Source organism: Marmota flaviventris, chromosome X (genome assembly GCF_047511675.1).
Source record: "Marmota flaviventris isolate mMarFla1 chromosome X, mMarFla1.hap1, whole genome shotgun sequence".
NCBI classification, from domain to species: Eukaryota; Metazoa; Chordata; class Mammalia; order Rodentia; family Sciuridae; genus Marmota; species Marmota flaviventris.
The window spans coordinates 45,054,491-45,078,460 of record NC_092518.1 but is presented as its reverse complement, the minus strand read 5'-3'; the positions used below and the strand labels follow the sequence as shown (position 1 = coordinate 45,078,460).

Genomic DNA, 23,970 nt, shown 5'->3' with positions numbered 1-23,970 from the left:
GTGCTTCCTTCTCTAGGCTCCCATAGTACCTTTTATGGCCCATATTGGCCATAAGTTTTTATAAACATAGGTGTCTAGAGTACCGTAAGCCTTTGGAAGGCAGATACCATGTCTTACTCATTTCTGTGCCATAGGGTCTAGTGTAATGCTGATTCAGTAAATGTTCACTGAATTAATAAAAATGGAAAGATTCAAGACAATGATAAAGACCTTTCTTACAGTTCTGCCCGCTTATTTGGGGAGATGGGACATTCATGCAGTTGAATTCTAGACCTCACATGAGTAACTCATACAGGCCATGAATGATTCAGCTGGCAAGCACAGCAGGTTTTCACAGCTGCTCTCTGGACTAGGGTTCTGTGTGGATGGACCTGGAGTTTGAAGGCTGGACAGAGCTTGTGTTGATGGACTTTTACTTCCCTCCCATGTCAGATTGAGTCATATGTATGCCGGATGTGTTCCCGAGGGGATGAGGATGACAAGCTTCTGCTGTGTGATGGCTGTGATGATAACTACCACATTTTCTGCCTGTTGCCTCCTCTGCCTGAGATACCAAAAGGTGTCTGGCGATGCCCAAAGTGTGTCATGGCGGTAAGGTTTTCCCAATCCATCCACATAGGGTATCCTGTCCTTTGTTCCTCTGACCTTACTGAGGACAGCCTCCTAGCTCAGCCACAAGCCTTATGATTTGGTTCCCTGGGGTGGGGTTAGTCTGAGCAGAACTTTGGGGGAGAGAGAAAGAAGAGAACCAAGCTTTGCTTGTGTTCTATGGGAGTTCCTAGGTAAATGTCATGAACAGAGAAATTGTGTTTGGTGATTTATAAGCAAACACTAAGAAATTCTGAGGTATAGCAGTTGAGAAGAGAGAAGAATGATAAGGAGTAGTAATCAGGGAAAGTGTTAGGAATGAGCTTTGAAGGATAGGAATAGATTTCTTTTTCATGTTTCTAAGATTTTTATTCTTTGATTTTTTTTTTTTTAAGAAAATAGACAAATTACCTATCGCCACCTAGTGATAATCACTATTAATAGTCTGATATACTTTTTTCTCATCTTTTTTTTTGTTGGTTCTGTGTAACTATCTTTAACAATTTTGGGGTCTTGTTATATGTGGTCATTTGTTACTTCATATCATATTTCCTTATTAAACTTATTCAAGGTATGAAATTTTTTTTTCATTATATGGGTATAATGTTCATTTGGTTGTTCTCCTATTATGACCTTTAGATTGATTTGCAATAAGCCTGGGGAATGGGGGATTATTGGGAGCTGAGTTGTATAGGAGAGAATGTGCTTAGGGCAGGTAGGGGCAGTAAGCAGAAGCAGCAGTGAAGACCAAGGACCTGGGAAGTCTGGCAGGTCCATTTCATGAGCTTCCTGCTTTCAACCAAATTCCTGGTGCTTGTCTTCTACATTTCCCTCTGGTTTTCTGGAGAGCACACATTGGTGGTTTCACCTCATCTTAGGGACTCAGCTGTGGTTGTAGAGACCGGATGTGGACATGTACACACACACATATGGAAAAGGACCAGGGCAATACAATGCATAACGGCCTTGGTATTAGTGGAGATTATTGTCTGGAAAAGTTTGGATACCAATAGCGTCATGAATGAGGAAGACTGTGAGCTCTACTTGGCTCTCTTCTCTTAAGTGGTTATGAGCCAGTGGACCAGGCTGACATTTATTTTTCCATCATGAGCAGGATGTGTGGGGTGCATACAATTCTCATCTGAAATCATGAATATAGATACAAGTAAGGCAAACCCATGTCCTGTCTTCTTAGACAGTCTACAGAACAGGAATAGTGAAGGGTGTGACACTATAGAAACTAGTGCCTTCGTTTTTCCATTCAGTAAGGTACTAGAATATTCAGTGCCATTTTCCCAGGCTGAAAAGTTCCAATCTGACCATTAAGAAAGCTTCATTAGAAGTATCCTATATGAATTCATACTTACTGGAAAGAAAAAATGATGGCAGAAGAGCATGGGAGACCATATTAAAGCTACAGCTCGTGGTTTAGATGGTAGAGTCTTAAAGAATAGAGTATAGGCTATAGCTATGAGGCAACAGTTTCTGGAGGCTGTGGGACAGAAGTTGGGTTTTGTGTTTTTTCTTTTTTTTTCCCTTGGTACTAGGATTGAACTCAGGGTGCTGAACCACTGATCTACATCCCCATATTTATTTTATTTTATTTTTTTACTTTGAGACAGGGTCTCACTAAATTTCTGAGGCTGGCTTTGAACTTGTGATCCTTCTACCTTAGCTTCCCAAGCCACTGGGATTACAGGCATACACCACCCTACTTAGCTTTTTTTTTTTTCTTCTTGAGGTGGAGTCTTGCTACTTTGCCCAGGCTGCTCTTGAATGCATGGGCTCAAGTGATCCTTCTGCCTCAGTCTCCCAAGTAGCTGGGACAGGCATGCACCAATGTATTTGGCTTGAAGTTGAGTTTCGAAGAGTCATGAAAAAAACGTGAGAGGGGTTGAGGGTATAGCTCAGTGGTAGAGCACCTGTTCAGCATGTGTGAGGCCCTGGGTTCAATCCTTAGCACTACAAAAAAAAAAGAGAGAGAGAGAGGGGGGGGCATTTCAAATACGGAGGATCTATATGAACAAAAATATAATGAGGGTGTATGTGGGGAATGGAAAAGATGAATTAGGATCAAGTGGTAAGAGAAAAAAATAGAGCTATAAAGTAAAAGCTGCCTCAAAGGCCTTGAGTATAGACCTCTCTCCCTTACTTCTACTCCATATTCCAGTTCCACTTATGAGGATTCTCTATCTCTTTGCCTATTTGGTGACATGTTCTCCTTTGGGTTTCAGGAGTGTAAACGGCCCCCTGAAGCGTTTGGCTTTGAGCAGGCTACCCGGGAGTACACTCTGCAGAGCTTTGGCGAGATGGCTGACTCCTTTAAAGCCGACTACTTCAACATGCCTGTGCATGTAGGTGATGGAGGGCTGGGATAATGTTGGCTAGGGTCATAGGTATTGGTTCCTGATAGTCTCACCTTTCCTGGGTCAATGGGGCCAGGATAAGACGTACCACAGTTCTCTGCTGTCCCTGTTTCCCCAGATGGTGCCTACAGAACTAGTAGAGAAGGAGTTCTGGCGGCTAGTGAATAGTATTGAGGAAGATGTGACTGTCGAGTATGGGGCTGACATCCATTCCAAAGAATTTGGCAGTGGTTTCCCTGTCAGTGACAGTAAGCGGCACCTAACCCCTGAGGAGGAGGTGAGTGGGTAAATACCATGGTTATATGACAGCTATGTAGCTTAGGCAAGTCATTTAGTATCTGAAAGATTCAATATTTCTCTAAGATGGAGATGATTATGCCTCTTAATGCAGTTGTTGAGAAATTTAGATGAAATGCTGTATGTAAAGAACATAGTCTAGTACCTGGTGTGTATAGCTGCAAGATGGGTTCTTTGACCTCTCTGAACCTATTTTCTTAGCTGTGAAATGGAGATAATACCTATCTTGCAAATGTTACAAGAATTTGCTCAGCTCATTCATAGGAAGTGTTCAGGGAGTGGGATTTGGATGCATAGGAAATTGAGGGCCCAGTCTATCTCAAGGGAAGAGTGGCATTTGGGTTTAGAACAGGGTTTTGATGTTTGTTTTAAAATTTATAAAATTATTAAATGTATTATTATTAAAACTGATATATAAAAACATTAGAATTATATATACTTATGGGGTACCATGTGATGTTTCAGTACAGTATATATTGTGTAATGTTTAAATGAGAGTAAATATCTCATTTATTTATGGTCAACATTCGAAATCCTTTCTTCTAGCTTTTTGAAACATAATAGTACTTAATTGTTGTTGGGGTTTTTTTTTTGTACTGGGGATTGAACTCAGGGGCGCTTGACCACTGAGCTACATCCCCAGCCCTATTTTGTATTTTATTTAGAGACAGGGTCTCACTGAGTTGTTTACGCTGTTGCTGAGGCTGGCTTTGAGGTTGGCTTTGAACTAGCAATCCTCCTGCCTCAGCCTCCTTTGCCGCTGGGATTACAGGCGTGCACCACCACGCTTAGCTCATAAATGTTATTTATAGTCAACCTACTATGCAGTAGCATACCAGAATTTCTTACTATCTATCTAACTATAACTTAGTGTATAGTTAGATACACAACCTTTCTTAGTTCTGCCCTTACCTTTACTTTCTCTGCTCACTAGAACCACCATTTTACTCTCAGTTTCTGTGAGGTATGAACTTGTTTAGATTCCAAATACGAATGTGATCATGTGGTACTTGGCTTTCTGTGCCTGGCTGCTTTCACTTAATATAATGATCTCCAGTTCCATCCATTTGCTGCAGATGACAGGATTTCATCCTTTTTATAGTTGAATAGTATTTCATTGTGTATATTTACCACAATTTCTCTGTTCCTTCATTGGTTGATGGACTCAGGTTGGATTCCATTTCTTGGCGATTTTGAACAGTGCTGCAATAAACATGGGAGTGCAGATGTCTCTTTGGCATACATATTGATTTCCTTTCTTTTGGATATATACCCAGTAGTGGGATTGCTGGATCATATGATAGTTCTATTTTTAAGTTTTTGAGGACCCTCCATACTGTTTCCAACATGGCTATACTGATGTACATTCTTACCAATAGTGTACAGGGGTTACTTTTCTCCATATCCTTGCCAGCACTTACTAACTTTTGTTTTTATTTTTCTCTTTTTCTGTGGTGCTTAGAATCAAACCCTTGTGCATACTAGGCAAACTCTATGCTGAACTATATTCCCCCCCTCTTTATCTTTTTGATACTAGTTATTCTTACTCAGGTCAAGTGATATCTCTTTGTGGTTTCACTGTGTATTCTCCTGATGATTAGTAATACTGAACAGTTTTTCAGATATCTGCTGGCCATTTGTATGTCATCTATTGAGAAATGTCTATTAAGGTCTATTTCCAAGTTTTTAATCAGGTTATCTATTTTTTTGGTATTGAATATTTTGATTACCTTACTTATTCTGAATATTACTTCCTTGTCAGATATTGTTTGCAAATATTTTCTCCCATTCTGTAGGTTGTCTCTTCGCTCTGCTGATTGCTTTGCTGTGCAGAAGCTTTTTAATTTGACGTAGTCCCATTTGTCTACTTTTGCTTCTGTTCACTGTGTTTTGGGGGTGTTATGTGGCATAGTAAAGGAACCAAAAACCCTTGCCTGTTTCAATGTCCTGATGTGTATCCACTGTTTTCTTCTATTAACTTCATAATTTAAGGTCTTATATTTAAGCCTTAACCCATTTAGAGTTGATTTTTATTAATGATGGAAGATAGGGGTCCAGTTTTATTCTTTTGCATATGGATATCTAGTTTTTCCAGCAACGTTTATTGGAAATACTGCTCTTTCTCCAATGTGTGTTCTTAGTGCCTTTGTTGAAAATCAGTTGGCAGAGGGCTTTGACTTGTAGGTGGTAGATGGATAGATCAAATTGAATTGAAATTTTGTGTTTATGCATTTTGAGGGAAGGGGGGTAAGAAAACTTCAGTTTTAGATGTTTAGATGTGATCCCCCAAATATCTGACCTTACAGGAGTATGCTACGAGTGGATGGAATCTGAATGTGATGCCAGTGTTGGAGCAGTCTGTATTATGCCACATCAATGCAGATATCTCTGGCATGAAGGTGCCCTGGCTCTATGTGGGCATGGTCTTCTCAGCCTTTTGCTGGCATATTGAGGATCACTGGAGTTACTCCATTAACTACCTCCACTGGTGAGTGGGGCCCTGAAGAGCCTTAGAAGCAGTCAGGATGGGCTCTCTGTATGACATCAGGTGTGACTACATTATGTGTTCCTTTTTCACTTGAGCAGGGGTGAGCCGAAGACCTGGTATGGGGTACCCTCACTTGCGGCAGAACATTTGGAAGAAGTAATGAAGAAGCTGACACCTGAGCTCTTTGATAGCCAGCCTGACCTCTTGCACCAACTTGTCACTCTCATGAATCCGAACACTCTCATGTCCCATGGTGTGCCGGTGAGTGTCCAGGAAAAGTGAACAAGGAGTAGGAATGATTTAGTGATATCCTTTTTGGTGGCAGTGGTAGTCTTCATCTGAGTTTACTCCTGCTCTCGTTCCTTTTCTATCCTGATTGAGTTGTAGGTGTGACTATTCTAGTAGAGACCCATGATAATAGGTAGATACACAATGTGATTTTGAGCCCTCCAGGCCTTGTGTTTGAGGGGGGTACCTTAGGACTGGCTTATTATCATAACTGTGTTTCAGTTAGTGGAAGAGGGAAATGGAGGAATGGCAGGGCTTGAATGTTTCCTTGCTTTTAAAGGCAAATCTATCAACTTATCTCCTGTTAGAACTTAGTCACATGGCCACATCTAGCTGTAAGGAAAACTAGGAAATGTTATTTTTATACTGGATGGTCATATACCACCTACAAATTGTAAGTCAAATTATTATGAAATAATATCAGAGGACAAATAGCTATTTGTGCCATGTTTTCATATTGTTACCTTTTTTGGAGCAGTGGGTATATCTTTTTACTTATTAAACAGGTCAAAAGTTGAATCCAGAGTCCTGGCCTATCCACTTTCTCTGACAATTTTTTTCTTACCCTAAAAAAAAACAAAAAACAACGTATTGCTGGGTATACAACTTCACATATCTGTGAGGGACTTTATATTTCTGGGAATTTTTGGCATTGATTAGCATCTTCCAGTTTTCTGGTGTGGACCTTAAAAAAACAAACAAACAAAACTGATCAACATTCCTATGTAAAAAGGAATTAGTATATCTTCCATCTCTGCTTTAGTTCTTACTCTGTGCTGGTATTACTCCCTATTCCCTTCTACTCCCTCTGGCCTTGGCCTTATTGCCACTTAGTCTTATACATAGGACATATTAGGTAGTTGTTAATATTTAGTCTTTTTGAGGTATCCCGGACCTTTTGCAATAGGGCTTTGGACTTGGTCTGTGGTTCTCTCTGAATTTTTTTCTTGCATTCACCTTGTGTTATTATTTTGTATATCCTATGGATAAAATTTTTTACATTTTAATGATACTTAACCATGAATTGGGATATTGAACAAGGGAAGCAACATCTTAAAACAGCTCTGGCAACCTTCCTGCACTTGGAAGGGACTCTCCTTTTCCCTCTGTGCTTTACCCCAGTTAAGGATTACTGGGGTCAAAATGATCAAGGAGGGCTGCAGATTGACTCCATGGTAGAATGTGTGCTTAGCATGTGCAAAGTCCTGGGTTTGATCCCCAGCACATACCCCCTAAAAAAGAAAAAAAAAAAATCATCAAAGACCCTTTCAGTTTTGCTACTTCATAAGTAGACTTTGGGTCTGACATTTTCTCAGACTTCCCTCTTTCTCATTCATAGCCCAGCATTCGTTCTAGTCTACAATGCCAAGGAAAACTGTAAGAGTAGAAGATTCTTAAGGATTTAGGCAGCTAAGATGCATATGTAGAGAGAAGGTCATGGAGCTGTTTGATCCTAAGCTCTTTTTTAAAGACTGTCACACACTTTTAAACATGTACTCTTTGCTTATATCTCCATAGCTTTTTTTCTGCTAATGGCTAACCAGCTTCTTTAGCCAGCTCCTGCTTTACCACTCTGCCCTCTTTCTGCCCCACCCCATTTTGGTAGTTCCCAGCATCTCTAGGTCCTTTGGACTTGGCAGTATCCCCCTAGTCCAAGGCATCTGTGATTTTCATGTTCTCATACTGGCAGGCTGCAGTGTAGCCAGCTGGAGCTCCCTGCAAAGCTATCTTTAGCTATCTGTTCCCCCCTGCCTTCTTCTTTGGAGGGAGAAGGCCATTTCTTTTTATAGATATACAGTGTAAGTATTATTTTCATTAAAAAAGAAACAGTCCTCCTTTTCAAAAAGTGGAAAATAAGGAGGTTATCCATATTCCATCCTAGTAAACATTTTTGTTATGTTTCCATATGTTTTTTGTTTTTTGGGAAAATTTTGATGTAGTAATAATCAGTATATAGATTTTTTAATATTTTATAAATTTGACGGTCTAGAACTGCACTGTCCAATTGGTAGCCACTGGTCACATGCGGCTATTAAGCATTTGAAATGTGACTAGTTTCAGCTGAAATGTGCTGAAAGTATATATAATTTATGTTGGATTTCAAGACTTAGTATGAAACAAAGATTGTAAAATATCTCACACTTTTGTATAACAATTGACATGTTGAAATGATAATATGTGCCTTTATTAAATAAAATTATTGAAATTAATTTACCTGTTTACTTTTTTAATGTGGCTACTAAAGAATTTTAAAGTGCATATGTGCCTAGCATATTTCTTATGGACAGTGCTAGTCTAGAATAATTTTTATAATTGTCATTTTTTTTAAAAAACAGTTTATTGCATTATGGTTTACATACCATAAAATTTATCCATTTTAAGTGCACAATTCAGTTGTGCTGCCATCACCAAAATCCAGTTTTAGAACATTTCTCTTATCCCAGAAAGATCCCTTATTAACATTTGTAGTCACTCTTCATTCTAGCCCTTAGGACTAGGCAACCATTGATCTGTTTTCTGTCTCTAGATTTGTCTTTTCTGGCCAATTCATGATAATAGAAAAATAAGTGGTCTTCTCTCACCTAGTAGGTTTTTAAGGTTTATCCATGTCAGGAGTTCATTTCCTTTCTGACCCAATAATTCCCTTCACTATCTAATGAATATTGGGTTGTTTTTACTTTTTGGCTGTTCACATTTGTCATTTTTAGTAGCTACAGAACGTGAGAAGAGTTTTTTAAAGCCACCATGAAGGAAATAGTAAAGTGAAATTGCCAAAATGAAGGTGCATGCTGAGATGAAGAGCCAGGAGCATTAGGTTCTACTCCTGGTTTTCCTACCAAAGGCTTCTCTGGGACTTAGTTTTCACATCTATAAAATTAAGTCTGGGACTAGATCATTCAGCAAATATTGCTAAAGCCCTTTCTGTGTGCAGGGCCTCTCATCAACACCCTGAAGGTCAATAAATCAGTCACTGCCTTTGGGTATGCACAGTTGAGTACAGGACAGAGAGCAGTAAACATATGGAATAAAGAGGGATGCTGCAAAAGAACCACAAACTGGGTCATTTAAGACTGGGGTTTTTGTTCCAATAAAACTTTAGACATCAAAAAAAAAAAAAAAAAAGACTCGGGTTTTAGGAAAGGGTTTGTAGAAACAGGTTAAAATGAGGGGCTCTCTCAGCAAAGATATGCCATTGTCAGATTTGCAGTTTTAGAAGATAGTTCAGGTGTTTGATAGTAGAGGCTAGTACAATAATATGGCAAGCTAGTACAGTAATACAGCAAGAAATGCTTTGAGGCAGATAATTGCCTCTAAGCAGAGAAGAAGAAAATGTACTGGAGGTAGAAACTGATATATGCCCCAAATGAATGTGGTGATATGTTCATGAATGGGAAGATTTAATTTTGTTAGGATTAGTTCATCCTGAACTATTCTAGAATCCTATCAGGAATCGTTGAAGGGTATAAACAGGTTCTTGATAAAAATTGGCAATTTTGCATGCAGTAGGAGTAACTTAGAGACTCTGGGTTCAATTCCCAGTGTGTGCACACACACAAGATTATTTTTTGGAGAATAGAGTTTATTTTCTTAGCATCACTGTACCTATTTCACTGTGTGTCTTTGCTAGCATCAAATGTTCATCTTAAAAGTTTTGACTTATTTTAAAAAAAGATAAAAGTATACATAGCTATTTCCATTCCTTAGTGAAACTCCAGTAAAACGACACAAAGGGGATATTTTTTTAGGATATAAGATCACAGAGATTATGAAAACAGAGGATACAATGGTAAATAAAATTCCTGAAACTACAAAACAGACAAGGAAACTGAATCTTAAGCCAGAACTGAGAACATCTGAGAACCAACCTGATTTTTACCTCAGAAGTCCCCCAAAGGTTTGTAGTCAGTGGCACCAGACATTCTAGAGGCAAAGATGGGATGAAAATAAGGACTGGTTCTATATGAGAAGCTGTGAGCCAGGTGCTGTAGCATATGCCTATGGTGTCTGCTACTAGAGAAGCTGAGGTAGGAGGATCACAAGTTCAGGGTCAGCCTGGGCAAGTTAGTTTCTGTGTCAGCATAAAAAAACAAAAATGAGTTAGATGTGGTAGCGCATGCCTGTAATTCCAGCGGCTCCAGAGGCTGAGACAGGAGGATCGTGAGTTCAGAATCAGCCTCAGCAAAAGCGGAGGCGCTAAGCAACTCAGCGAGACCCTGTCTCTAAATCAAATACAAAATAGGGCTGGGGATGTGGCTCAGTGGGTGAGTGCCCCTGAGTTCAATCCCTGATACCCATCCCCCTAAAAAAAAAAATTAAAAGGACTGGGGTTAGTGGCTTAGTGTAGAGTACTCCTGGGTTCAATCCCCAGTACTGTAAAAAATAAAAAAATAAATAAAAGAATAAAAAGCTGGGGGTTCCCCTCCCATGCTGGGCTGTTAGAAATGTGAACTACCTTTACTCAAGTAAGACCAAGGATTTATTTCTGAAGAGGTTAATACAGAGGGCCCCTGGATTGAGGTCCCCTAGGTGCAGTTGAAGGTGGGGTTAACAGTGAAAATAGGATTTTTATCGTTTGAGCATACTGATAGCTGGGATTCCTAGGCATTTTCTTTTGCTTGACCATTAGAACATGCCGACAGGCCTTTTTCCTACAGGCAAAAAATGTGAGGATTTTCTCTGGCCTCAGAGGAAAGAAGTAGAGTTTTCTAAACAAAATGGCTCAGGTAGATCACCCAGCATTGAAACTCACAGTTGTCAGATTTCACCTATGTACTCAGAGCTTTTTCATCTCTCTCTTTTTTTGGTACCAGGGATTTAATCCAGGATACTGAGCCACACTGAGCCATATCCCCAGTCCTTTTTATTTTTTACTTTGAGATCTGGTCTTGCTCATTTGCTGAGGCTGGCCTTGAACTTGCAGTTCTTCTGCTTCAGCCTCCTGAGTTGCTGAGTTTATAGGCATATACCACCACATCCAGCAGCATCTCTTCCTCTTAAATATAAATAGGCAGCCACAAATTAACAGTCAACTAAAGAAACCCTAGTAAATGCAATAGAAACAGACAAATAAGAAGAAAGCTACTTGGAGAAACAGAGGCCAGGAAAGGAGAAATAAACTTAACTTTAGGGTTTGTTTGTACTGGGGGTTGAACCCAAGGGCACTTTACCATGGAACTACATCCCTAGTTCTTTTAATTTTTTTAAATTTTGAGACAGGGTCTCACTAAGTTTTCTGAGCCTGGCCTTGAATTTGCAATCCTCGTGCCTCAGGCTCCCAAGACCCTGAGATTAGAGGTGTGCACCACCATGCCCAGCAATAGTAACTTTAAAAGCAAAAGGAACTTCATTACTGTCTTCAGAGATAAGCATGCACAGTAGTGCCCTTTTATTCATAGTTTTGCTTTCCATAGTTTCATTTATCAGTGGTCAGCTGCAGTCTAAAAATTTTAAATTCCAGAAATAAACAGTTTATAAGTTTTAAATTGCATACCATTCTGAGTAGCATATTGAAGTCTTGTGCCACCTCTGCTCTATCCCACCTAGGTCATGATCATTCCTTTGTCCAGTATATCTGTGCTGTATATGCTACCCACTTGTCAGTCACATAGCTATCTTGGTTATCATATTGACTGTCAAAGTATAATAGTGCTTGTGTTCAGGTAGCCCTTGTTTTACTTAATACTGGCCCCAAAGTGCAAGAGTAGTGAAGCTAGCAATTCAGATATGCCAAAGAGAAGCTGTTAAGTGTTTTCCTTAAGTGAAATGTGAAAAGTTCTCAACTTGAAAAAGTTGTGTGCTGAGGTTGCTAAGATCTACAGTAAATCTTGTGTCTGTGAAAGAAAAAGAAATTTGTGCTATTTTTAATATCACACCTCAGACTGCAAAAGATATGGGTACAGCATGTGGTAAGTGCTTATTAGGAAAGGAAAGGTATCAAATTTGTGTATGTATGTATAGGAAAAAAAGCATTAAATATAGGATTTGGTACTATCCAAGATTTCAGACCTCTACTAGGGGTCTTGTAATGTATTCCCCACAGATACAGTGAGAGTACTGCACTGCAAACCTGAAAGAGCAGAATACTATTTAAAAAGAACATACTAAGAACTAATTAAAAAGAACATACTCAAAACATTGAGCTCTTGGAGCTTAAAATTTTGATAACAGAAGTGAAACTTTTTTTAAAAAAATGTAGTTGAGATTTCCTAGAAAATGGAATGAAAAGATAAAAATGGGGAAAGATAAAATTTGAGAATTTATCCAGGAAGTTCAAATTCAAATAGTGGGAATTATGAAAAGAAAAAAATAGATGGAAACTGAGAGAATGGAATCATTGGTGAAATCATTTGAGAAAATTTCCTTTAACTGAAGAATTGAGTTTTCAGAGTCAAACAGCCTATCCAGTATATGAATGATCTACACTAAGATATATCTTGGGGATTTTCATCTCAAACACTGGGAACAGAATAATCATGTGAACTTCTTGAGACAGAATCAGGTTTGATTCAAAGCATTAGAAATAAGAATAGCTTTAGACTTTTCAACAGCAATATTGGAATCTAGAAGACTAGAGCAAGCCTTCAAAGTGATTTTCTTTTTCTTTTTTTCAAAGATAGAGTGTGAGGGAGAGAGAGAGAGAGAATTTTAATATTTATTTTTTAGTTTTTTTTTGGCGGACACAACATCTTTGTTTGTATGTGGTGCTGAGGATCGAACCCGGGCCGCACGCATGCCAGGCGAGCGTGCTACAGCTTGAGCCACATCCCCAGCCCCTCAAAGTGATTTTCATCTTAGAATTTTATACACAGCTGGATGTCGTGGTGCATGCCTTTTATCCTGACTCAGGTTGCTGAAGCAGGAGGATGGCAAGTTCAAGGCCAGCCTCAGCAATTTACCAAAGCCCTAAGCAACTTAGTGAGACCCTGTCTGAAAATAAATAAAAAGGGCTATGGATGTGGCTCAGTGGTAAACTGTCTCTGGGTTCAATCCCCAATAACAAAAAAGCAAAAAAAACCAAGAATTCTATATACAGTCAAGTGTGAGAGTAAGAATAGACCCCATTACCACCAAAAAACGTTTCTTCCCTCCATTTCTCAGGAAGTTATTGGAGAAAATGTTCAAATATGGCAAAGGAATAAACCAAGAAGGAGGAAGTCATGGGATCTAAGAAACAGGAGGTCTGTCATAGAAGTATGAGGATCTCAGGAAGACAGCTGATCCAGACTAGATCAGATGAGAAGGCTGCATGAGAGAGGTTATAGAAAGGTGAAAATTAATAGGAAAGGTGATTCAGACACTTGTCAGAAAGTTGGGGGTTAAATTAATAGTATGTGCAGAGAAAGTTAAGCAAATTGAGCAAAAAGAGGCTGTCTTTTTTTTTTTTTTGAACCCAGGGCCTCACACATGCCAGGCAAGTGCTCTGCCACTGAGCCACAGCTCTATGAAACTGTTTTTAACAGAGTCCAAAGCATGTCATTTAGGGTTGTTAAAGGTCAACACCAATGTAACCAGAAGAGGTGAAAGTGATTGGCTCTGGGAAGGGGAGAATGGCAGGACCTTCTGATTTTATAACAAATCATTTAGAACACATTTGACTCTTAAAACTGTGTCTGTGACTAATAAAAGTAAACATTAGTATAAAAAGTTTGGCCAGCTTAATGAAAAGTGATATTTATAATTTTTACAAAAATTACTAGGGAAGTTGAAATAATTTGATAGGTATGTTGCGGGTTTGGGACTCAAATCTTTCTGTCATCTGTCAAGATCAGAACCTTGAAAAGCAGAGACTAATGGTTCTCCCTTGAGAATTGAAGGGCCTAGGATTCTGTTGTCAGGTTGTGTACCCTGATGCTTTCCTTTGTCTCCTTAAAGAACCTGCAGTGGTTTCTGCAGACTGGAAAACCTCCATATCAATAGTCTTTACCTTTCTTGTTTTTCAGGTTGTCCGTACAAACCAGTGTGCAGGAGAATTTGTCATCACCTTTCCCCGTGCTTACCATAGTGGCTTCAACCAAGGCTACAACTTTGCTGAGGCTGTCAACTTTTGCACTGCCGACTGGGTGAGTCTGGAGTGTGGTGGGCTGGCAATGAGAAGCAGGAAAGTTGTGAGGAAGGAAGCTAAGACATCACTGCCTTCAGACTTGGCCACACTCAAACTTGAACCTGTCCACAGCTGCCAGCTGGGCGCCAGTGCATTGAGCACTATCGCCGGCTCCGAAGGTACTGTGTCTTCTCCCATGAGGAACTCATCTGCAAGATGGCTGCCTGCCCTGAGAAGCTGGACCTGAACCTGGCAGCGGCTGTGCATAAGGAGATGTTCATCATGGTGCAAGAGGAGCGGCGTCTACGGAAGGCTCTACTGGAGAAGGTGGGTGGTGGGAGAGTCCCTAGCATTAGATACCCTAGCCTAGGAGGTTGTAGGAAATGGACCATACCAAGGAGATGTAACCTTACTCTTGGAGTGTAGTGAAAAGAACTGGATGCATCTGAATTGAAAAACTCACTCCATTCTCTGCTCTACCCTTTACTGGCAACCTTAGACAAGTCAGTTGACTTCACTGTCAGTTTTTCCATCTGAAAAATGGGAATTATAATAATGCTTATGGGCTGGGATTGTGGCTCAGTGGCAGAGCACTTGCCTTGCACATGTGAGGCTCTGGGTTTGATCCTCAGCACCATGTAAAAGTAGATACATAAAATAAAGATACTGTGTCCATCTATAACTAAAATAATAATAATAATAATACTTATATTTTTGAATAGTCCAGTGGATCAGATATAATGTTTAATAACTGACCCATAGCTGGTGATTGTATAGAAGTTCGTTATCATTATCCAAATAACTCAGTGAGACAGGCAAGCATATGAAATCCTCACTGCTGAGTATCTGGGTGACTTTATTAGGTTACTTAAACTCTCATAGTTTCACTTTCCTACTCTGTAAAATGGGAATAAATACCTGACCTGCAAGGTAGTTGTGAAACTCAAACTGAGTTTCACTTGTGTGAGGCAAGTGTGAGGCCCTGGGTTCAAAAAACAAGACAGCCTCTTTTTGGTAATGTTAATACATGAAGAAAATGAAATATGGAATATTTCTTTGAAAGTGCTATTTTCTTACACATAGGTGGTTTAGTAACTCTAATTAGGAAAATAGTGTTACCAAGTAGAAAGTGTTTCTACTTTAATACATTTCTGATAAGCATGTGTCAGTTGTGTGTGTGGCTGAGTAGAAGCTGCTACAGAGGTATAAAGTCCACCCATGTAGATTCAGCTGCCACCTTCAAGCTCCACACTTATCTCTTTAGGGAATTGACTTAGTGGGGCTCCTCCATGAGATTACAGAGGAGGGTTGAGGGTATAGCACAGGAGTAGAGTGTGTTCTTAGCATGCATGCATAAGGCCCCAGCACCACCAAAAAGAACAAAGTTTACAAATGAATGCTGGTCCTGAGAAATTCCTTGCTTCCTATTTGGGATGATACTTTATTATTTTAAAGCTCATAACTTTTCTGTGAATATGGGATGTAGGGAGAGTTTCAGCTATAGTAGTGTTGGAAGTCTGGGGCCTCTCAGTCATGGCATTAGTTGGTAAGTCTCTGAGGATTTCCAGACATCATTTTCTCTCTCTGTGGTCCTATTCTTAAATGATGGCCCTGAGGCTATACTATACTATAGGAAAGAGCCAAAGCAACATGGGGAGAATAGACTGTCCTGTCCTAACATTTAGAATTCTGTACACTTGGCCCTCACCTCAGAGAGGAGTTCTGTACACCCTAGTCTTGGAATACTAAGAGATGATGTGTGTGTTTGAATACTTTTCTGGGAGGAGAAGATTTGATTTGCATCCAATTCTGTTTTGTTTAATTTGATACTGTGGATTGAACCCACTAAGCTATATTCCCAGCCCTTTTTATTTTTTATTGTGAGACAGGGTCTCACTAAGTTGCTGAGTCTGTCCTTGAACTTGTAATCCTCCTGCCTCAGCCTCCTGAGGCACTAGGATTACAGCATTTGCCACCATGCCTGGCTGCATCCAATTCTTAGGAGTTCATGATCCATAAAAACCTAGGGGCTTCATTTTTTATTTTATTTTTTTAAAGGAAGTTCTATTCTTTTTTTAATACCTTTATTTTATTTATTTTTATGTGATGCTGAGGATCAAACCCAGGGTCTCACACATGCAAGGCTGAGCCACACCCCAGCCCATAGGGGCTTCATCATTAGAACATTCTTTGGCTTGGAGTCAAAGTGACTACAGTCAAATCCTTAGTTGGCAAGTTACTGACTCTTGAGACTTAATTTCCTCCTTAGTAAAATGAGATATGCCTGTGAGATACATATTAGAGCTAACAATAATAATAATAAATAATAATAACAACAATAATAATAATAATAAGTATTTGTGGAGCACTGAAGTTGCTTTTTAATCCTCCTAACAATCCAAAGAGGATGGTACTGTTACCTCTATCTTACAAGAAAACTGAGACCCAGAAAGGTTTAAATAATTTACTCATGATTACACAGCTAAAATAAGTGGCACAGCAGTGGTATCTATAATTTGCAGTGGGCTTATAGCTTATGCAGAGGTTAGTTGTTGAAGTGTATAAGCAAAACTGTTAGCGTCAGTATCTCTCTTTAAAATCCCTAAAATAACCCATAATATATAGCATTTTGTCTTTAAGTTACTCCAGCATAGTTGGCTTTTCCTTCATTTCTGAAATAGACTGGTTTGTCTTCATTCTAAGCAGCAGATGAAGTCACTGGCTTAGCTTTGGAAATCTTGTATCTTTAAGACATGGACACAAGGGCATGCAGTTGAATTTCTGTAATCTGGATAGATGCAGGCAGTGTCTTCTGCCTGATAAGCAGTCAGCACAAGTAACTCTTAAGCCAGGATTGTTCCCTTGAATACATTCTACATTGCTACCTCTCTGGTGCCATGGTCCACCACTGTCCTTGCCTTCTCTCATCCAAAAGGCCCTTAGTATCTAGCTGAATCTTATCTGATTTTCTTCCTGTATTAAATTCTCTCTGTCTCAGCCCATATTGATTTTGCCCTGATCCATCTGATTTCTTCCACCTTGAGAGTGTGGACTTGATAAAAGGCAGGTGTGCTCTGTGAAGTTTGGCCTCTCGACCTCCATGACCATCAGCATAGATTTGAATCTAAATTGGGGCTCAGTGGTAGCTAAGATGGGGGTTTATTCAACCCTGCCTGGTTCATAACACATGTGGTTGGATGTTCCCAGGGTATCACAGAAGCTGAGCGAGAGGCTTTTGAGCTGCTCCCAGATGATGAACGCCAATGCATCAAGTGCAAGACTACATGCTTCCTTTCTGCCCTGGCCTGCTATGACTGCCCAGATGGCCTTGTCTGCCTTTCCCATATCAATGACCTCTGCAAGTGCTCCAGTAGTCGGCAGTATCTGCGGTGAGTATGGAACCTTTCTGGAGGAAATGAGATAATGAGGAGGGTGCAGAGCTGGGCCAGACATGCTCTTCCTTGTCTTCTTCCTCCAGGTATCGGTACACCTTGGATGAGCTCCCTGCCATGCTGCATAAGCTGAAGGTTCGGGCCGAGTCCTTTGACACCTGGGCCAACAAAGTGCGAGTGGCCCTGGAGGTGGAGGATGGGCGGAAGCGCAGTGAGTGATGGGGGGGTCGGAGGGACTCCACAGGCAAGTTCTATTCCCTTTTCTACTGTACCCCTTACACCCTTCCTGTGCCTTTACTCAATACTGCCTACTTCTTGCTGCTCTCATTCTCCCTCTAGGCCTTGAAGAACTGAGAGCACTAGAGTCTGAGGCCCGTGAGCGGAGGTTTCCTAACAGTGAGCTGCTGCAACGACTGAAGAATTGCCTGAGTGAGGCAGAAGCTTGCGTGTCCCAGGCTCTGGGGCTGGTCAGCGGCCAGGAAGCTGGGTATGGCAACATGAGGTGCTAGGGCATAGAGAAACTGCTTAGGATCCAGTGCCTAAGAGAAGTGCTATAGGGGGTGGACTCTCAATACCACTGGGTGTGTCAGCAGGAAGTTGTTAAGTACCTGAGAGTATGAGGTAGCCTGGAAGGGTAAGGAGACCAGGCAACTTGTGTCTATTTTATCAGTACCTATAGGAGATTTGAGAGACAGGCTGAGGAATTTTGTGGGCAGGGAGAAGTTATGGGAGAGTTGGGTTAGAACAGGATGCAGACACATAAATCTGAGCATAGCCACACATCTTTGGGTACACAGTGGGGGATGGATTGAAGAGTCCAGGTATTGGGGTGTGTAGCTCAGTGGTAGAGGACCTGTTTCTCCTAATTTCCCTTATCCTATGAACATACTTTAAAACCCTCCCTGTAATCTGGGCAGTTGGGGAAATCCTGAGGTATGAGATCAAGGTGGTTAAGTATGGTGAGGAAAGGTATTGGGTTTTACTTAGCACAGAGATGGAGGGAAGGGACTGGTTTTGGACCTGAAACCCCCACATGTGAAACTCCATAGTCCCCACAGGGTAGCTGGTCTACAGATGACCCTGGCTGAGCTTCGGGCCTTTCTGGACCAGATGAACAACCTGCCTTGTGCCATGCACCAGATTGGGGATGTCAAGGTGAGGAGGGGTGGACTTGGAATGCTGCTGAGGGATCAGAGGGACTGGGGAACCTGAGCAGCAGGTCACTTTGGGCTCCCTTAGCAAGTTTAAGGTATTTGGGTGATGTAGGTTGCATGTGTGAGAAAATAGGCACGAGGCAAGGGTCTAGTAACTCTCTGTTAAATGTGGGATTTGAGGGGCAGGTGACGGGTTTGAGCGTAGGATGCAGAATCAAAAGAAAGTTGTTTGGAGGAGGTAGAAGAAAAGGAGGTAACGAAAGTGCTTGTTGGGCCTGGAAAATTGAACAAAGTTCATAAAGGTAAAGAATAAGCAGGATAAGAGGAGAGCAAACACTAGTGTGAGCATGATTGTTTGTACAGGGACTAAGTGTAGGGTGGCATTTCTTAGGGCAGAGGGTCTCTCACTGCTCTGAGGGCAGAGTCCTTTGCAGAGAGAAATGAAGCAGATTCCTGACCACTCTCTATTAAGAATTTCTGAGGGTGACTGGGTGTGGTGGTACTCACTTATAATCACAGTGACTAAGGCAGGAGGATCACAAGTTTGAGGCTATCCTTGGCAACTTAGTGAAACCCTGTCTTAAAATAAAAAGGACCATATATATATCTCAGTGGTAGCCTGCTGTACCATTAAGAAAATTTAAAAAGAATCTTTAGTGGTGGGGCCTAGGAGTGTGCATTTTAACAAATTCCCCAGGGCATCTTAAGAAGTACTCAATGTTAGGAATCATGTCTTAGAGCTTGGAGGAGGAGAGCCTGGCATTTAGGTTCCCTTTTCCCAAAAGATTAGAGGGGAAGAAGATAGTGGGGCAAGGGTATGTACTGGTAGAACCTCTAAGTGAGCCCAGCTGAGGAGTTTATTCTTCATTCCATATCCTGGTAGGGTATTCTGGAACAGGTGGAGGCCTACCAGGTTGAGGCCCGTGAGGCCCTGGCCTCACAGCCCTCTAGTCCAGGGCTACTGCAGTCCCTGTTGGAGAGGGGGCAGCAGCTAGGAGTGGAGGTGCCTGAGGCCCAGCAACTCCAGCGGCAAGTGGAACAGGCGCGATGGCTGGATGAGGTAAAACGCACGTTGGCCCCGTCTGCCCGAAGGGGCACCTTGGCTGTCATGAGAGGACTGTTGGTTGCTGGGGCCAATGTAGCCCCTAGCCCTGCTGTGGATAAGGCCCAGGCTGAGCTGCAGGAGTTGCTGACCATTGCTGAACGCTGGGAGGAGAAGGCCCACCTCTGTCTGGAGGCCAGGTAGGCCCGGCTCTTCCCCTCCATGCCCTTTATCCTTCAAAGTTTCATGGAGAACCTGAAGATGGTTGCTATAGGTGGTCTTGGATGTTTTACTCCTGTGTTGGTGTAGGGACTCTCCACCTAACTTGTGTTTCCTGTCTTGTTCTTTTTAAAACATAATTTATATATACAGAGAGGCAGAGATGCATAGAGGACTAGCCCTGTAGGCTTTTGTGGTATACACACAAAAGCACAAATAACAAGCAGTTGGGCATATGTTAGTAGGAAGACAACACACATGGGGCAGTCTGATAAGACTGCAGCCATAGGTTACACACCAACAGTATGTGTAGGCACTTCCAGCAGACTGATAGACTGGTGGACAGGCAGAGGTGCAAGAGTTGTGGCAAAAGGAGATGCATGGGTGCATGCAGTCTGAAGGAAACAGGGACTGGCAGCCATCCATAGTCAGGACTCAAGCAATTAAGCCCACATGATAGCAGGAATTACAAGTGCCCAAGGGGCCTGTGCAGATATATCTGGTTATCAGACTGGGCTTCTGGTCAGCTATACCAGACGGAGTCCTCTTTTTTTCCTACCTTTAGGCAGAAACATCCACCAGCTACACTCGAGGCCATAATCCGTGAAGCAGAAAACATCCCAGTTCACCTGCCCAACATCCAAGCTCTCAAGGAGGCTCTTGCTAAGGCCCGGGCTTGGATTGCCGATGTGGATGAGATCCAAGTGAGGACCACTCCCCCATCCAAGGCTTTCTGTCAGCTGAGAAGAGTTTGCAAACACTGGGTTGGGTGGGCTAAAGAGCAGAAACTTGTATGGCACACTGAGGAGGCAAAATGTGCTTGGTGAACAATGTGAGAGGAAGGGTCGCGAGGCTGGCCTGAAGAAAGTTGAGGTGCTGGTTAGGATGAAGATGGTAGGGCAGGGAACCAGTTAGTGTGGGAGTGGAGCAGAGTAGGTACCTGGAGGAGGGTTGAAGAGGAAAAACCACAGGCTAACAGTGAGGCTGGTGGTCCTGGGACTGGGGATAAGCCAGTCAGTGGATGCAGGTGTTTGGGAGAGAGCCAGGACAATGCCTATTTTCTGTTTCAAGACTGAGTCCAGTCCATCTTCTCAGCTCAGGACTGGGCAGAGTAAGCATCAGTAGACATTGGCAGTTTAAACTCAGCTTTCTCTCACCTCTGTCCTCAGAATGGTGATCACTACCCCTGCTTGGATGACTTGGAGGGCCTGGTGGCTGTGGGCCGGGATCTCCCTGTGGGGCTAGAGGAACTGAGACAACTGGAGCTGCAGGTACTGACAGCGCACTCCTGGAGGGAGAAGGCCTCCAAGACCTTCCTCAAGAAGAACTCCTGCTACACACTGCTCGAGGTGAGACCTTGCACCTTCACCCACAGCCTCTTCTCACCTGGCCTGGCTGTTGTGAGATGGCTCATATGAGAAAATGGGTTTTTGAAGGGCACCAGAAAGGGGAGGAGAGGAGAGGGTGTGGGAGGTAGGGAAGCCCGGTCATTCCCCCTCTGTCTGCCTGCCTCAGGTGCTCTGCCCGTGTGCAGACGCCGGCTCAGACAGCACCAAGCGCAGCCGGTGGATGGAGAAGGAGCTGGGGTTGTACAAATCTGACACAGAGCTGCTGGGGCTGTCTGCGCAGGACCTCAGGGACCCAGGCTCTGTGGTAAGGAGCTTAGACACAGATGGGTGAAGAGCCTGGCAATGATAGAGTTGTCTGAGCCGGGTGACCATGGGCAGACCGCTTGCTTCCTGAGCTTTACTTCTCCTGGTTTGGGAGTGGGGTGTTAAGGGGGCCAGAGAAGAGAGGGGGCAGGCTGCTGACCTATTCTTCCCCCCTGTCCTGGGCACGGCAGATCGTGGCCTTCAAGGAGGGGGAACAGAAGGAGAAGGAGGGTATCCTGCAGCTGCGTCGCACCAATTCAGCCAAGCCCAGTCCACTGGCATCGTCGACCACGGCCTCTTCTGCAACCTCCGTCTGCGTGTGTGGGCAAGTGCCAGCCGGGGTGGGAGCTCTGCAGTGTGACCTGTGTCAGGACTGGTTCCATGGGCGGTGTGTGTCGGTGCCCCGCCTCCTCAGCTCCCCAAGGCCCAGTCCCACCTCATCCCCGCTACTGGCCTGGTGGGAGTGGGACACCAAATTCCTATGCCCACTGTGCATGCGCTCACGGCGCCCACGCCTGGAGACCATCCTGGCACTGCTGGTAGCCCTACAGAGACTGCCTGTGCGGCTGCCTGAGGGTGAGGCCCTACAGTGCCTCACAGAGAGGGCCATCAGCTGGCAAGGCCGTGCCAGACAGGCTCTGGCCTCTGAGGACGTGACTGCTCTGTTGGGACGGCTGGCTGAGCTCCGCCAACGGCTACAGGCTGAACCCAGGCCCGAGGAGCCCCCTTCCTATCCTTCGGCCCCTGCCTCTGACTCTCTCAGAGAGGGCAGTGGCAAGGATATGCCTAAGGTGAGCTGCTTGGCCCAGCTCTTGTCCTCAAATTCCTGTCTCCTGGCCCCTACCCCGATTTAGATTCCAGCTCTGTCCCTGCTTTCCGATTTTCATACTCTTTTGGCCCAGCCTCCCTGCCCCATTCTGTATCTGTCCAGATCCATAGACTCTTCCCTATTGGTAGCCTGTGTCTGCTCCCTCCTCTTCCAGGATGTAGAAGGTCCCAGGTTGGGGATGGAAGAATAAGGTCTGGTTCTTCAGTTTAGTTACTCTTACCCATTATTGTTCTCCTTGGCAGGTCCAGGGTTTATTGGAGAACGGAGATAGTATGACCAGTCCTGAGAAGGTGGCCCCAGAGGAGGGCTCAGGTAAGAGAGGTAGGTCTAGATGTGATGTGGGTAGGCTGTTGACTAGATGTCACCAGAGTGACCCATGTAGTTCTCAGCTCTGTCATAGTAGTAGAAAAGACCAAGGACAGTCTCTAACATAGCCTGTCCCCACCCCACCTCTCCTAGATCTGGAGATGCTATCCTCGCTGTTGCCACAGTTGACTGGCCCTGTGTTGGAACTGCCTGAGGCAACCCGGGCCCCACTGGAGGAGCTCATGATGGAGGGGGACCTGCTTGAGGTGACCCTGGATGAGAACCACACCATCTGGCAGCTGCTGCAGGCTGGGCAGCCTCCAGATCTGGAGCGGATCCAAACACTTCTAGAGGTGAGGAGAGAAATCATAGGCAGGGCCAGGAGGTCAGGCCAAGCAGGCAGGGAGCCCAGGCCTGACTGCTGGCCCACAACCTATCTTTTCTGCCTGTCTGTGATCACAGCTGGAGAAGGCAGAGCGCCATGGGAGTCGGGCACGGGGCCGGGCCCTGGAGAGGCGGCGGCGGCGGAAGGTGGATCGGGGTGGGGAGGGCGATGACCCAGCCCGAGAGGAGCTAGAGCCAAAGAGGGTACGGAGCTCAGGGCCAGAGGCCGAGGAAGCCCAGGAGGAGGAGGAGCTGGAGGAGGAGACTGGGGGTGAGGTCCCCCCTGCATCCCTCCCCAACACTGGCAGCCCCAGCACCCAGGAGAACCAGAATGGCTTGGAACCGGCGCTAGGGGCCACTTCAGGCCCCTCGTCCCCTTTCTCTACTCTGACTTCCCGGCTGCATATGCCCTGCCCACAGCAACCTCCTCAGCAACAGTTGTGACAGTGGCTGAGCCTAGCACAGACCCCAACAGAGATCCCCCACCTTGGCCTCAAGGATCCTCTTTCTGACCATCAAGCCTGCTTCTTGGGAGGTGGGCAGGGAGTGGGGGAAGGCCAACCCCCTCCCCACCCACCCCTGAGTCCCTTGATTTTTATATTCTGACTCCAAGGTATTGTTCAGACCTCAGCTCCTGGGGGCCGGCCCCTGGAGTCCCCCCATCCCTGGTAACCTCTAACCAGCATTCCCAGACTCCTGAGGCACATAGACAGATGGGCAGGTGGGCAGAGGGACAACTGGGGCTGGGCCAGCACCATTCCAGAGACAAGGCCAGTGCATATGCAAACTGGGGGATCTCCTCTCTCTTCTCTTCCCCAGTTCTGGTCCTGGCCAGGCCATGCTACACTAACCTCCCCTTCCCCCTCTCACTTTTGCCTCTCCCCACTCCCCTTCCTCCCTCTCCCATCCTTCCTCTCCCTGACT

General features: G+C 43.7%; 1 protein-coding gene across 17 annotated transcripts in view; it reads left to right on the top strand.

Annotated features, from left to right (window-relative positions):
* Kdm5c (lysine demethylase 5C) overlaps positions 1 to 23,650 on the top strand; it is a 33,150-nt gene extending 9,500 nt beyond the window's left edge. For 5 of the 17 annotated variants that reach the window (XM_071606454.1, XM_027950199.3, XM_027950196.3 and 2 more), the window contains 19 exons: positions 433 to 591; positions 2,823 to 2,942; positions 3,073 to 3,231; positions 5,558 to 5,739; positions 5,838 to 6,000; positions 13,968 to 14,087; positions 14,201 to 14,395; positions 17,276 to 17,457; positions 17,547 to 17,671; positions 17,800 to 17,947; positions 18,510 to 18,615; positions 19,498 to 19,856; positions 20,441 to 20,579; positions 21,045 to 21,224; positions 21,391 to 21,528; positions 21,719 to 22,318; positions 22,599 to 22,668; positions 22,816 to 23,015; positions 23,125 to 23,650. In XM_071606454.1, the coding sequence (XP_071462555.1) occupies positions 433 to 591; positions 2,823 to 2,942; positions 3,073 to 3,231; positions 5,558 to 5,739; positions 5,838 to 6,000; positions 13,968 to 14,087; positions 14,201 to 14,395; positions 17,276 to 17,457; positions 17,547 to 17,671; positions 17,800 to 17,947; positions 18,510 to 18,615; positions 19,498 to 19,856; positions 20,441 to 20,579; positions 21,045 to 21,224; positions 21,391 to 21,528; positions 21,719 to 22,318; positions 22,599 to 22,668; positions 22,816 to 23,015; positions 23,125 to 23,490 (3,711 nt within the window). In that variant the 3' untranslated portion in view covers positions 23,491 to 23,650. Of the gene's footprint in view, positions 1 to 432; positions 592 to 2,822; positions 2,943 to 3,072; positions 3,232 to 5,557; positions 5,740 to 5,837; positions 6,001 to 13,967; positions 14,088 to 14,200; positions 14,396 to 17,275; positions 17,458 to 17,546; positions 17,672 to 17,799; positions 17,948 to 18,509; positions 18,616 to 19,497; positions 19,857 to 20,440; positions 20,580 to 21,044; positions 21,225 to 21,390; positions 21,529 to 21,718; positions 22,319 to 22,598; positions 22,678 to 22,815; positions 23,016 to 23,124 lie in introns of all 17 variants that reach the window. The other 12 variants (XM_027950197.3, XM_027950193.3, XM_027950188.3 and 9 more) reach the window with 6 other exon arrangements.
* The last annotated feature ends 320 nt before the right edge of the window (positions 23,651 to 23,970 follow it).